The sequence below is a fragment of the Melospiza georgiana genome, chromosome 4, assembly GCF_028018845.1.
Source record: "Melospiza georgiana isolate bMelGeo1 chromosome 4, bMelGeo1.pri, whole genome shotgun sequence".
NCBI lineage: Eukaryota > Metazoa > Chordata > Aves > Passeriformes > Passerellidae > Melospiza > Melospiza georgiana.
The window spans coordinates 67,381,100-67,394,519 of record NC_080433.1 but is presented as its reverse complement, the minus strand read 5'-3'; the positions used below and the strand labels follow the sequence as shown (position 1 = coordinate 67,394,519).

General features: G+C 39.0%; 1 protein-coding gene across 4 annotated transcripts in view; it reads right to left on the bottom strand.

Moving 5' to 3' along the window:
* Nucleotides 1–13,420, bottom strand: part of ATXN7L1 (ataxin 7 like 1) — a 110,580-nt gene that overhangs the window by 96,756 nt on the left and 404 nt on the right. For all 4 annotated transcript variants that reach the window (XM_058022387.1, XM_058022386.1, XM_058022388.1 and 1 more), the window contains exon 2: nucleotides 13,032–13,100. In XM_058022387.1, the coding sequence (XP_057878370.1) occupies nucleotides 13,032–13,100 (69 nt within the window). The remainder of the gene's footprint in view (nucleotides 1–13,031; nucleotides 13,101–13,420) is intronic.

Below are 13,420 nucleotides of genomic sequence, written 5' to 3'. Positions count from 1 at the left end.
GATTATAAGATCATATCCTCTCATATCTGGTAAAGTCCATCATCTTTACTGGTAGAGTGGATGGGTGCAGAAAAGGTGATGGTAATGTTTGCACAGCAAAGGAGCAAGCAATCTAGCTTTTGGAGCAGCAACATCAAATTCTGCCTTTAAGTAATTTAAAAATTATTGAAAGGCACTATACTAGAACATGTGGTGATTTGCTAAAATATGGTGAATTACTGTGGGTTTTTGCTGTAACAAGAGCTGACCTATTCTTTTAAGTGTGGCTTGGGTAACTGTTCTTTGAGAGAAAGATAACCCCCAGAATGTATTTTGAAGTAAGTCTGTCCTTACTTTAATGTAAGTAAATGTAATGTAAGTAAAATTTGGTGTAATGCAAGTAAAGTAATATAAGCAAAATTTGATGCCAATGGCAGCCATTGACCTTTGAGAAACAATAAACAGAGTGCTAGTCAATAAACCTGCCACAATCTGTATAGGGAAAGGCAACATGCTCTGGTATTTTGCTTTTTCTTCCCCCCCTCCCCTGCCTCCCCTCATAAATAAATACATTCTATGTGCCTGTATTCTCTTTGTGATCTAGAAATAAAGCATTTTCCCTTTCCTTCTGAAATTGTTACACAATAACATTCTTCAGTGGGGACTGGATTGCACCCTATCAGTACAGAGTAGGCTTCCAGTGACAAAACATTTCTACACATAGGTGGTAGGACACCATGGGCCTCTTTACAAAGAGAGGTGATCTATAAACATCAGTAATCAACTTGTTTCTTCTTGTGATTCTTCCCATCCACTCACTCCCTCTGCCATTCCTCACATTGACCTGGATCCTATTTCATACCCTTCCTCTGGATATATACACATTGGCCTGATTAGTACTCAAAGCATCTTCCATATAATAATTCTGAACACAGGGAAAGTCTCTCTCATAACCTCACAGTACTAAAATGAGCAAGCTCTTAAAAACACTTGTTCTGTGTATTGTTTTCATAGCACACTATGCTAGCAAATGGTAAGTCAGAAATCTGCCATGGAAAGGCCACATTCAAAGGGGTTCTCCTAAAAAAAAACTTCAGAGAAATTTGGACACAACAGGCTCATTCTAAGGTTGATAGTTGAGAACAAGAGTCAAAACTGTTTAGAATTTTGCATGCCACTTACCCTCCAAGCCTGTAATATACAAACAAACAGGCAGAAAAGAACTAATACAGAAGAAAGAGTGTAAAAGAATGACAAATGCTGTTGCATACACAATGTGTTAGTCTCTCTTCACTTTTTGCCTAGTAGCAAAACTAGGGCGCTATTCAAGAGAACAGATGAGGCTGAAGCCTAATAATAAAGGCAATGTTTAAGTATTTGGAGAACAGAGGTCATGTTTAGGGAACAGAGTTAAGAAAGATTAAGATTTATCTTTCAATATTGATGTTATTTTTGCAGTCTGGCAATTACAATCAGTTTTGCCTTTCCAGCTCCGAGACAGTAAGACAATATTAGTAAAACAGGGAGAGTTTATTTTTACAAATGAGCTGCTTTCACTAGAAATCTGTTCTGTAAGCTACTTTCCTCTGTGCTATACTATCAGCTTTAATGCCTCCTTCCTCCACATCAACTAATTATTCTCTACCTCCTTCAAATTCCTCCTTAAAATAGCTTACTGCATGAAATTTTTCAGCATTCATAGACTGATTTTTGTCTTCACAACATACACTACTTATGGTTTTGTCTGAAATGTACTGGAAGCTCTCAGAAATACAGACCATATCTTCCTGTTTCAAAGCTAACACTTATATATGTTACATCATTTGAACACATATATCACATATCTCTTTAGGACTTCTCCAAATACATGCTTAATTACAAGGAATTTAAAAAAAACTTAAATGAAAAGCCTACAAGAACATCCACAGAGGATACACTCTTACCTTCCAGGAAAGTGATAAAAGTTTACAATACCTTTGATTTGCCAAGGAGCTTGGAAAACAAACAGTCAGAATAGTGACAGGTATCTTGAACAGCTGGAAAGAATAATAAATGCCACAAAATAAAATTCGTAGCATTCCCTCCTTGAGCAATGCAGTCAAGAATAATTTTTCTTGATGAGCAAGAAACTCAAAAATATGTAAAGCTGCATTACCTCTTTCAAAATTTAAATACCTAAAAGGCTTGTTAATGTTCACACCCAGTGTGTTGTGAGTTATGAGAGAAGCTGAAGAAAACTTACACCAAGCACAGAATGTTCGAAGACTCTATTAAAAGCACTATACACACAGCTCACCATAATTTCAAGAGCTGAAACATTTTTTCTCCCATTTCTCCTCATGTTTTTCCATTGCCATGCATCCAGTTTCTTAATATATTTGCCCAAGGTTCTCCAAGTCTTCTAAAAAGCCAAAAATATAGCAAAAGCATGAATACAATCAGAACCACAAAACTTCATATAGAGCACAAAAAAAGCAACCACCTGAGAGACCCTGAAGAGAAAATCTGAAGATTTTTTTCTTTTCCTGTTTTCTCAGCACCTCTGCATGGTGACGTGTACAAGCTGCTGGGATGACTGAACATTGATAACACACAGGGACATGCAGAAAGTTGCTTGGGAAAGGCAGGCAAGGTAATGAATAAAGCCTTCCAAGTCAAGGAATCAGCTCAATGCTCTGCGCGTGAAGGAACTAATCTCTCCCACAGCATCTTCCTCTTCTTTAAACAGCTGTTTAGATCTACTAAATAGATGTGAAAACCTGAGATTAACTTCTTAGACACTGAATGACATGAATGACAGCCATTCCATCTAACCCCTCTAAAATTACTCTCCTGCTTTCTCAGAGAAAAAAAAAACAAAAAGTGCCGTATCATAAAGCATGCCTGCCTGTAGCATGTAGACAGGAACAAGCTGCTTTGCCCTGCGAGACAAGCACAAGCCATACACGCATGGTTACTGCAGCACCGTGCCCAAGCTCTCACCCTGATACACCCTGAGCAGTACCACATTACCCGGGGCCCAGTCCACGATAAAGCAATCCCATGGCCTTGGCTCAGCTCTGGAAGCAGGAAGCACAAGTCAGTTTCAGTATGTGACAGATCATGTAGACATAAGAGTACTTATGATGCACTGCAGGAAGGAACAGAACTACTACTTTCATGTCCATCGTGCTATGTGATAGATATGACCACACACTCTTCTCTCTCCTCGAAGAGCTTTTTTCTTTTTCTGTGATGATTTTTGCTCTGCTTGCTAATACTAGGTCCTACTCCACCAATCCTGAACTCACTCTTATCTTAAACATCCATTTTCTTTGCTATATTCTCGTCTGTCCTAGAATTTGCAGTGGAAAAGAGAACCAGTCTGAAAATGAGGTTATCGCACATTTTCTCTCTCTCTCTCCTGCTGCTTACTAATCTGTGCCATTCCTCCAGTTGAGCTGAACCCACACCTGCAATTTCAGCCTTTTTTCTTCCTACTTTTGACTCACTCCTCAAACCTTTTCTTTTGTATCTATTTCTTTCTCAGCAATAGAATGCAAATATTTATTCCAAGAGAAAGCGAGAAAACATAATAACCATTTCACATTCTCCCTTCCCACTCTCTTTCTCTCCCTTATAGCTCTCCCTTCTTCCTTGTACAATAGATGTAAAACACATCTGTTCCACTCTCTCCTTGGCTCACTCTCATCAGCCCATACCTCACATCTCCTTTCTCCTCCTGCTCTGACAGAACAGCAGAACAGTCAATCAGTCTTTCCTGTGTTTGGAAATCTGCTTCTGACTCCTTGATTCTCTAACCACATTACTCTTCCTGCCCTTCTTTCACATCTAAGCTTATTATGCTCTGTTTGATAATAAATTACACTTTTGTCTCCAACTTCAGCATGAGTTTCCTTCATCTGACCCTTGCAATACCGTGAAACCATACTCACTAAAATGTCTAAAAATCTTTTACTATTGCAACATCACAACTTCATCATTTCCATCCCCGCTACTCTTGTGTGTTCTTCATAAAAATTAGATGCTTTTCTCCTTTTGAAGCTCTGTTTCTGACTTCCATTACTCTCCCCTCTCCTACTGCCCATCCTTCCTGTACCAATCCCTACACAGAGTACTGGCAGACTTCCTTTGTCTTCTAGCAGGTCTCCACTGAGATGTATCTTTTGCTGCTACTCTTATGTCTGAGAATTTTACATTCAGTTCCTAAGAACAGTCTCAAATACAGCAGATTTACATCTAAACAAAAAATCTCATTCTATCTGACACCTCTTGCCACTGAGTACCTGTTAGCTTCAGCTCGATACAGCCAGAACAGAATTTAGATCCCACCACTCCTATCCTCTTTTTTGCACCTCCTCTCTTGATCACCCTGGACAGAATAATCAACTTGTCCATCATTCAGATATAAAATACTATGATAAAGTACTATGTCATCTTTGCAGGAGCTTCTCTCTTAAACCGTTCATTCAGGTTACATCCACATCTGAATGATTCTTCCTGGGCATCCCTAGGACAAAGTCTGCTTTAAACATCTTCACAACTAAAGGTTTGTCTGAGACTTCACCTCACATTAGCTACATTTTCTTATTTTCCATGTTGACAAACATTATCCTGCTTGTTCACACTGTTTCTAAAGTTTCTTCTATATTGTCATACTGTTTTACTCTCTGCATCCTTCTATGCACAATCCTCCATTCCAAATTTGAATTTTGGGAACAACTCATCTTTGCTTTCCAGGCTCCTCTGTCTCATGTACACTAAACTGGCCACATCCTACTTGCTGTCACACCATTTGCTCACATTTCTAGTTGGTTCACATTGTCAGTATCCATTTACAAAGCTTTCAACAACCAGCTTGTGTTTTCATTCAGGCCAATTTCCACACCTGAGTAAGGATATCTCCTAAACTCTTGCAAAATTACTTCACTGACATCCAAATATCACTTTAAAGCTTTCCTTGCTATGGTTCTAAGAAAGTCACTTTAGTCTAGGCTAAAGTCAACCATCAATCACATTGAGCAATTAAATGCTTTTGTTTGTCAATATTAAAACTCCTGCTTTGTCACACATTCAAAAATTAGTTCTCTGCTGCACAATTGCACAACACAAGCACACACCCTTCCTCCCTTTGCTGGTACCCTGCAGAGTAGCATCTAGTGCCTGATGGGGCTGCTAGGCATTAGGATCATGCAAATAACCATACTGCCTCCCCAGTCAATGCAGTAACAGATCAATTACTTATATTCCTCCAGATCATTGCCCACTGACTATCTCCATTATCAGACCCAAACAAATAAGGGTTTGGCTCTGTCAGTGTTTGCTCTGGTGGCATGGGTCCAACAAACTTTCAGATGTAAATCATCATATCATCCTGTCTCAGTAAGACATAACTAAGAGCAGCTTAAAAAAAACCTGAATATGCTATCACTTGATAATCTACCTAATCTGCACAATCACAAGTGGCCAGCCTGAAAGCCACCTCAGGCCAGGATACTTATCAGAGATTAAAAAGTGAACACACAAAATTATTTACACTTCTTTAAATCTCTGCTTCCATTCTGACCATTTCAGCTCAAAACGATGACAAGCTCAAGTCACCTTATTCTGTTACTGGAGATGTCCAGTCCCATCCTTGTCTTGCTAGAGAAGAGAATTTTGATCCAGCAAACTTCTCAAAAACTACTGATACAACATTAGCAGTGTTCAATCCAAATATCACTGCAAATTCCCAGACTGTGCCTGCCCCCTATGTCTAGTCCCCTGCAGTAGGAAAAGGAAGAGAAAGAATGACTGGACAGAAAACATAAAACACTGTAAAATAGAAATAAATATAAACAAAATAAAGAACATAAAGAAGATCACATAATCAAACCCCAGGAACTCTTGCCCTTTGCCAGTCATTCTTATGTCTTGATACTACTTCATCAGTCACTTTTCTGTCTCTTCTGCTGAACACCTGCTCCCAGGGGACGGAAAGGGAAGCCAGCCTGACCCCTGTGTACCGTGCACAGCTCTGTCACAACACAACACAACTGCTTCCATTTCACAGATGATTCAGGAGGGGCTGTGGACTAAGTGAAACTGCACTAGACAGATACTGGAACCAGCAGCTCTGCAGAACCTGGAACTTCTGTCAGCAAGCTTTTTGCTACTTCTGGCTGATGCTCTTTCTGATCTGGGAAAATTCCCCTTCTTTTTTTGCCCAACAGCACACACTTTGTAAATACATGAAGACAGAAATCCAGCAGCTGGAAGACCAAATAATTGTAAATTCTAATTACTGTCAGGAAAACAGAGAGAGGAATAGTGTTGGGCTTAAGCACTGTATTATTAATACAACTCAGTAAAATACGAAATGAAATTACTGAATAATAAACAAAACATTTCAGAAATAGGGAAGACATTTCAAGTACAAGACCAAGAGCAATCAGAAAGCTCACTTCCCCAGCAACATCAGTGGCTTTCAGGCACAACTCTTAATAAGCCATACAAAAAGGTATGACAAAATCAGTCCCTTAAAATCAACCATAGAATGGGGCACAGAAGAGAAAAAGAGAAAAATTATTCATGCCATAGTTGCTTTTCCTCTGTTCCATATCAGTTTCAAGTAGCCGTGCTGGATTCTTGGTTCAATTTGAGTCAGCTTAGTCAGCTGCATAGCACTGTGATAAAAAACTGGGCCATTTTTACTCTCATGGCTTCTACCCTTCTCATCCAGCAAGAGAACCACCAAAGATTTCTTGCTATAGACTTGCTAATAGACCTCTGTCAAACACCCTTACTGTGTCACGACAGCATTTGCCAAGGGTTTTTTTTGCATGTTAATTACTTCAAGACACTAGCTTCACCTGGCATCCTGCACCATTAACTCCTCAATCAGCTTTTTCAAAGACAAGCTAAACTTCTGCACCAAGCTGAACTTGGAAGACAGAAAGATCCAGTAATTTAATCCATGCCCATACAAACCAGTTGCTAGTTATTCCAAAATCACTCTGAATAATGAATGGTCATGGCATTCAGATAAACTTATATTGGAGTTAACTCTTCAAGAAACACTCATAGCAACAATACTATTTTTACTGAAGGTGATCTTTCTTAGTAATGCATGCAGTGACTACCTTTCACTTTGACTATCAGAAACCTATGCTTTCTGCCTACAGGACTCCTGTGATTCACAACTTCAAATGTAATTTGAAATGTTTTCCATAGGATTTTCCACTGCTTTCATCTCATTCATACACCTCAGCCTTGGTTAAATGGCTAGTATTTTTTTTTTGCCCAAAGGTAAAACAGAACCTGATAATGTCCCTTTTTTAAATTAACTAGAAAAAAGGCCTATTTCAAAGAAATTACTCCCTTTCACAGTGGAAATGGTTCAGCTCTCATGTAGTCTCTTTTTAACACACAGAAATCTATATTTCATCTATTACAAACTATTAACTACACACAGAAGCAGATCAACAAGAAGACACACACGTGTTTTTACATCTAAATCAAAATGAGATACACAAAGTCATTTACTTTCTGTAGTGACAGCAGGGCTTGGGGTACCCTCTAGTAAACACATAAATTTCCCTCTTTCTCAAGTCTGGTTATAAATTACAGCTAGTAGAAGAAATGTCAGAGACAGATCCTTAGTGACAGTGCTGTCAGTTGACAGGGAATCACACATGGTTTCCCCACACATAATCAAAAAAAGGTACCTTAAACAACAGGAGATCTAACCTCTTCAGAACAACTGTTGCACAAATAATGAATTTTATCAAGATATGTGCACCTAGCAAAATCAGATTTTTTTAATGAAGTCATTTACAGTACATCAGTTATAGATACATATTCAAAAACATCAAAATCTTGATTCAAAACACAGAATGTCTGATCAGAGAGCTTTACCATTACTCCACTCCTTTTATCCAGTGTGTGGGTTGAAGAACTAAAGGACAGGTTTCAGAAAATAACTATGTAACTATGAAGATAAACTACAATTCTGACTAAATTTTCTGGGCGCTATCATACATAATGTTTCATTCTTCCTCTGTCATCATTCCTTGAAACACATTAAATGAGGTGACAGCCATAACCAGGAGACATGCCACCCCCTTGCAGAAGCTGTCCATATAAGAAAAAATAAAAATATCAGAGCCAGATATCATATATAGAACTGATCAGTCACTTATACATCAGAATGCACACCAGAATTCAATTCCACTGTAATTTCTCACCCTAAACAAAGACCCCATGGGGATCTCTGCTTACTGCTCTTATTCCCAGTATAAAGAATGGTAAGAAAAAGTTTCTTACCATTGGCAGGCCACAGTTTTGTGCCCTGCCAATTCTCAGTTCTTTCATTCATCAAGCACCACAGAATATTACATTTGTTTAAAAATCAGCATCTCTGGAAGAGTATTTTAGCTTACAGAGAAGAGAAAGAAAATTATACAACATTCAACCCTCTCCTTTTCCACTGCAAAACCAAAACCAACCCCAAATCACCAACTATGGTGGTCTAAATTCAAGAACTTCACTTCTTTCTTTTGGAGTATGTGTTTACAACCTTGTAATTTTCTTTCCCTCTCAGCCTTTTCTAACTTTCCCTACCACCACAAAAAGGTGGAAGATGAAGGCAGTAAGTAAAATGAGAATGTTTTTATTCTCTTTTGTTTAGTATTTTTATAAAGGAGACAAATAGCAGCACAGGCAAACCACTAATAAACAAAAAATAAATAATAATTAAATAAAAGTTAAGTCCAATCTCTATGCTTACATTAACCAGCTGGTTTTGTCTTCTCTTCTTTCACAATCTCCCCATAATAATTTTAGCTCTCTTCCTCTTGCTTTTCATAAAGTAGAATGTTGTATGGCACATCCTTTTTCCCCCTATAGAAGTGTTCCTTACCACCACCTAACCTCCTTAACTTCTTATTTTTCCAAGAAGAACAATAAGATCATCACAATATTTTTCTGAAGAATTAAAAAGATACTGAAAGCAAGACTAATTAGTATCCCTTTAATTTTGTTCTTATGATTTATCAAAAAACTTTGTCAGATATTTGTGGGGGGAAGTCAAAATAGGAAAAAATATACTGTAAACAATTATCCAATAGATTTAAAATTCCAGTTTCCATGTGCAATCATACAGTAAAATGGTCAAGTTTGGGGTGGAACAATAAAAATCGTGTAACATAAAATCAGAAAAACAATTAGAATTTTTTTACATAACATTCTTAATGTCAAACAATAATGAATCACTATGATTAGTGAAAAGATTATCCAAGACAAAACACACACATCATCAGATTGAAACCTCAATAATACAAACCCACTGAACTGGGAAAGTGAACTTGACTATGACACCAAGTACCCAGACACAGACCTAAATGCCACAGGTCATACTTAACTCTGTTGTAATTCACAAAGATTCAAAGGATGTCTTTTGCTCCTTTACAGCCTGTGTTTATCTACAAACACTTATAGCAATCAATGCCTGCACATTACTAAACCAATTATTAATACAAGTCCTGTGCATGAAACAAAAAAATCCCATTCTTCCATTATTTTTCAGATATTGTATAAAGTAAAAGACAAGCCTCCAAAATTAATCTCTAATCATCTACAGGTTATGGCTCATCATAACAGAACACTGTACGTGCCTCAGGCACACAGTAACTGTGATGTTTTACAGAACACAAACTCTCAAATACTTCTTTTACTATGCCTGCTATCTGCAAGGAAATCTTCAATTCTTCAAATATGCCATTCAACCTTTTAAAATTCAACATAAATTCTAAATGCTGCTCTAATTCTGATAACCCCTCTTTTAGCTAAGCTGGTTGCTTGGTAGTGATTTGTCAGATAAGTTACACAATACTGTTTCTGTTCCCTGATTAGATTAGCAGATAAGTTTTGGGGTTTCTTTTTTGGCACAAACATTTATATTAAAAACTTCTCATTTTCTGTGAACACTTGGAACTTTGTAATCCCCTCTCTACAAATCCACATGCCAGTAAAAGTCAACCATGGACAGAATGCATTTTCTATAGGAAAACTCAGAGTAAGTGTTATCATGCAAAAAGCAATTCTGTCTAGAAAACTGAACAAACGTTCAGGAAATTTCTCTCCCTCTATGCTGCCTACATTTACACTGCAGAATAAAGGAAAGCAGTGGGCAATACTCCTGTGCCTTTACTTTCACCCCTAAGAAGGGGCACAGGGGGCACAGAGGCTCAGTGCATCCCTTGCATTACAGAAATGAGCAGCACAGTCAGACTGTGAGCCCTCTGCCCAGGGATGCAAGCAGCAACCCCTTGGGCAGGCAGAGACCTGGCAGGCAGTGCTCCTACCCCCACCTCCAGGAAATGCTGCCTCCCACATCCCCTCCTGGCCAGGCCAAGGAAGAAGAGCAGCCCACCACTCTAAACACACACGGTACACAACCAGAGAGGAGGCAGCAAAGCGGGGATGAAGCTAAGTGGAAGCACTTTTCGTCACCTAACACCATTGTTTTTCTACAAAACCAAAGTGAAACACCTTGTTGTGGTCTGAAAACCAACATATTCCCACTCTAGCTCCCACCATGCTCTGCACACAGTCTCACTCATCTGAAAAGCCTTCCTGCTAAACTGCTTACAAAGGGATGGCTGCATAAACCTAGTCACATCAACTAAAGATGAGGAAGTGCAGACAAATAGTAAGTGCAGAGAGATCAGGTTTTACACTATCTTTATCAAACAGAACAGTAATTTTTGATACTTAAAATCCTGTCCATCTGTTGCCCCTGGTTACTTGATACAAGTAGGTTACAAGTAACATTTGATTTTTCTAAGACACCACTTACAATCTCCTGGCACCACAGATGCCATTAAAATGTCTACTCAAGTTGATAAGACTGTAAAAAAAGGAGTTGGGTTTTGTTTTCAGAACTATCATAACCACAACCCTCATCTATGAACGAAGCAGGCAAAAAAATTCAACATGTCACACAACACACGAGCAAGGTCAGAGTAAAAGCACAAGCACATTTCTGCAAATACCTGAGAAATGTTTCTTGCAGACCAATCTAACTCTTAAAATCTTCCCCCACCTTTACCAATAAGGACTGTGGGGCCCAAGGAAGATTCCCAGTGGGTGTTCAGACACACAGATGGGTGTGGTGAAAACACCTGTATTAACAGACTGCCCAAGTGAATACAGTAGAAATATTTCAATACATACTCATTTATTCACACTTCATGAAGTTCTTCCTAAGTGATCTAACACAAGTTACTACTTGAAAGCAGTAACATCCCTATGGCTTTTTATTTTCTAAATATAACAGTCAATTTTGGGTTTTTTTTTTACATGGTATTATGACATAAGTACTATAAAAGCCAGTAAGTGCTTCACACCTGTCATGATCATAATGTCAGCAATGACATTACACTTTGTTTGGAAGTTATTTTTCTGGTTAGTGAGTTTAAATAGAGTTCCTTTGATAGAGTCTCTGACCCCCCCAAAAACCAAACAAGACTAGAACTGATAATTTACACTGAATCTTTCTAGGAAACAATTTGCATATTATGTATAACTGAGGAGTAGAGATGCTTCAATCTTTATGACCCATGCTTATAACAGGAATTTGTGTTCAAGGACTTCTGTGCACAAAACATTTTATCTCAACAAATTAAGCTCTTTATGAAGGCACAGCTGAAGTAGCAAAATTTTTGTTCAATTATTTTTGAATCAACATTACTGATATATGTACAGAGCCTTGAACCTTTTACCTATAAATAACTTCATGAAAATCTCAGTTCTGCTGCTAGCTTATCTTTGGGCTGACAAAATAAAGAGGTTCAGGCACGTAAGAATCAAGATAGGAACACAATCAAACTTGGCATCTCTGTAAAGGTCTTTCAAAAAGGAAGTTTTATGATATTTTAAATAACTTTAATGTATACTCTGTGCAATTTTATAGTTTATTACACAAATCTACATTACTCATTAATTCATTCTTTTTTCAAGAGCTTGTTTAGAAAACATAAGATTCCTTTGAGCTGCCAAGATGCTCAAAATCGAATGCACATGGAATGACAACTGTAATGTAATGCGAAACTTCATAATATTTCAGAATATATTTCATGACATTACAGGTAATAGTGGGATTTCTCTCAGCAAGGGTAAGTCACACCAAAGTTTCACTATGATGGGATTCTTCATTATGAACTGACTTCCCAAGAAGTATTTCCCAAGACAGAGAGGTTGTGTGCGCAAAGCACTTTCTTAACGAAACAGAAACAAAAACAAAGCTACTTGAAAAAGCATCCTGAACTATTTCACTGCTTGCATTAGGTGTTACCTCAACATGATGTTAATGGCACACATCACAAACAAAATGTTTCTCCTCTCATGGCTGACAGAGCTGTGACAGGCCTGGCATACTGGCAAAGAGCACTAACCTGGAGTTTGCCTGTTCACACTGACGGTACCAGAAGAAGTTATGGCCCAAATGACTAATTTTATTTGGTTTTGCACAATATACATGCGTTAGTGTAACCTGATATAATAGTTGATGTTGGCTGCTCAGTTGACTGTAGGTCACACTCAGCAGTGCAAACGAAGAATAAAATGTGATTTGAGCTAAAGCGAAAGAACTCAAAGATGGTAACAAACCCTTTCTCACTGCAAGGGAAAACATCTCCACTAAGTTGCTAATAATAATAATAATATCAAGTTTAAAGTTTATATGCTTATCTTCACATGAGCAACTGGAATGTTGCACCAAGGGACAGGGTCCACAAAAAAATCCAATATGGCCACTGATGTGTAGCTGTCTTTTGCCTCAAAATTGTCTCATCTTTTACCACGTCTGTCAGTTGCATGTATGCACCTGTTATACCCTTACTTCAAAAGAAGTTGACACAGTGGCAGACATCTGCCTGTATCCAACCCTGAAACGGTCTTCACAGCAGAGAAATCCACATGCTATCAGACCACCCTGTCAAGGCCAAACCACAGTCATTCACAAGCACCAAGAGACAGACAGGTAGAGAGGTGTGCCAGCACTATCCACTTACCTTCTTTATTAAGCCTCATAACCTCCCTGCTTTTTCCACCCTCCTTTCCAGTCTCTTCCAGATCTACACCTGCAGAAGAGAAGCAGAGTCAGGAAGCGCCGAGGGCCCTGAGGTGTGCATTTATTGTTTGGCGAGGGGAGGAGGAGAGGTGAGGAGGTGAGCAGTGTTTCTATTTGCAACAGCAAAAGCACAATGGTCGGAGCATCTGCCAGGGAGCGGAACCGCCGGGCCCCCCGCGGCAGCACCCTGGGCCCCCCCTCCCCGCCCGCGGCATCCTCCGGCCCCTCCGCGCATCCTCCCCCTCGCCCCCTTCCCCCACCGCGGCGCCGGCCCAGCGCCGCGGGGCAGCGGCACGGCAGGCGCGGCGCGGCGTGCGCCTCCCGCACACA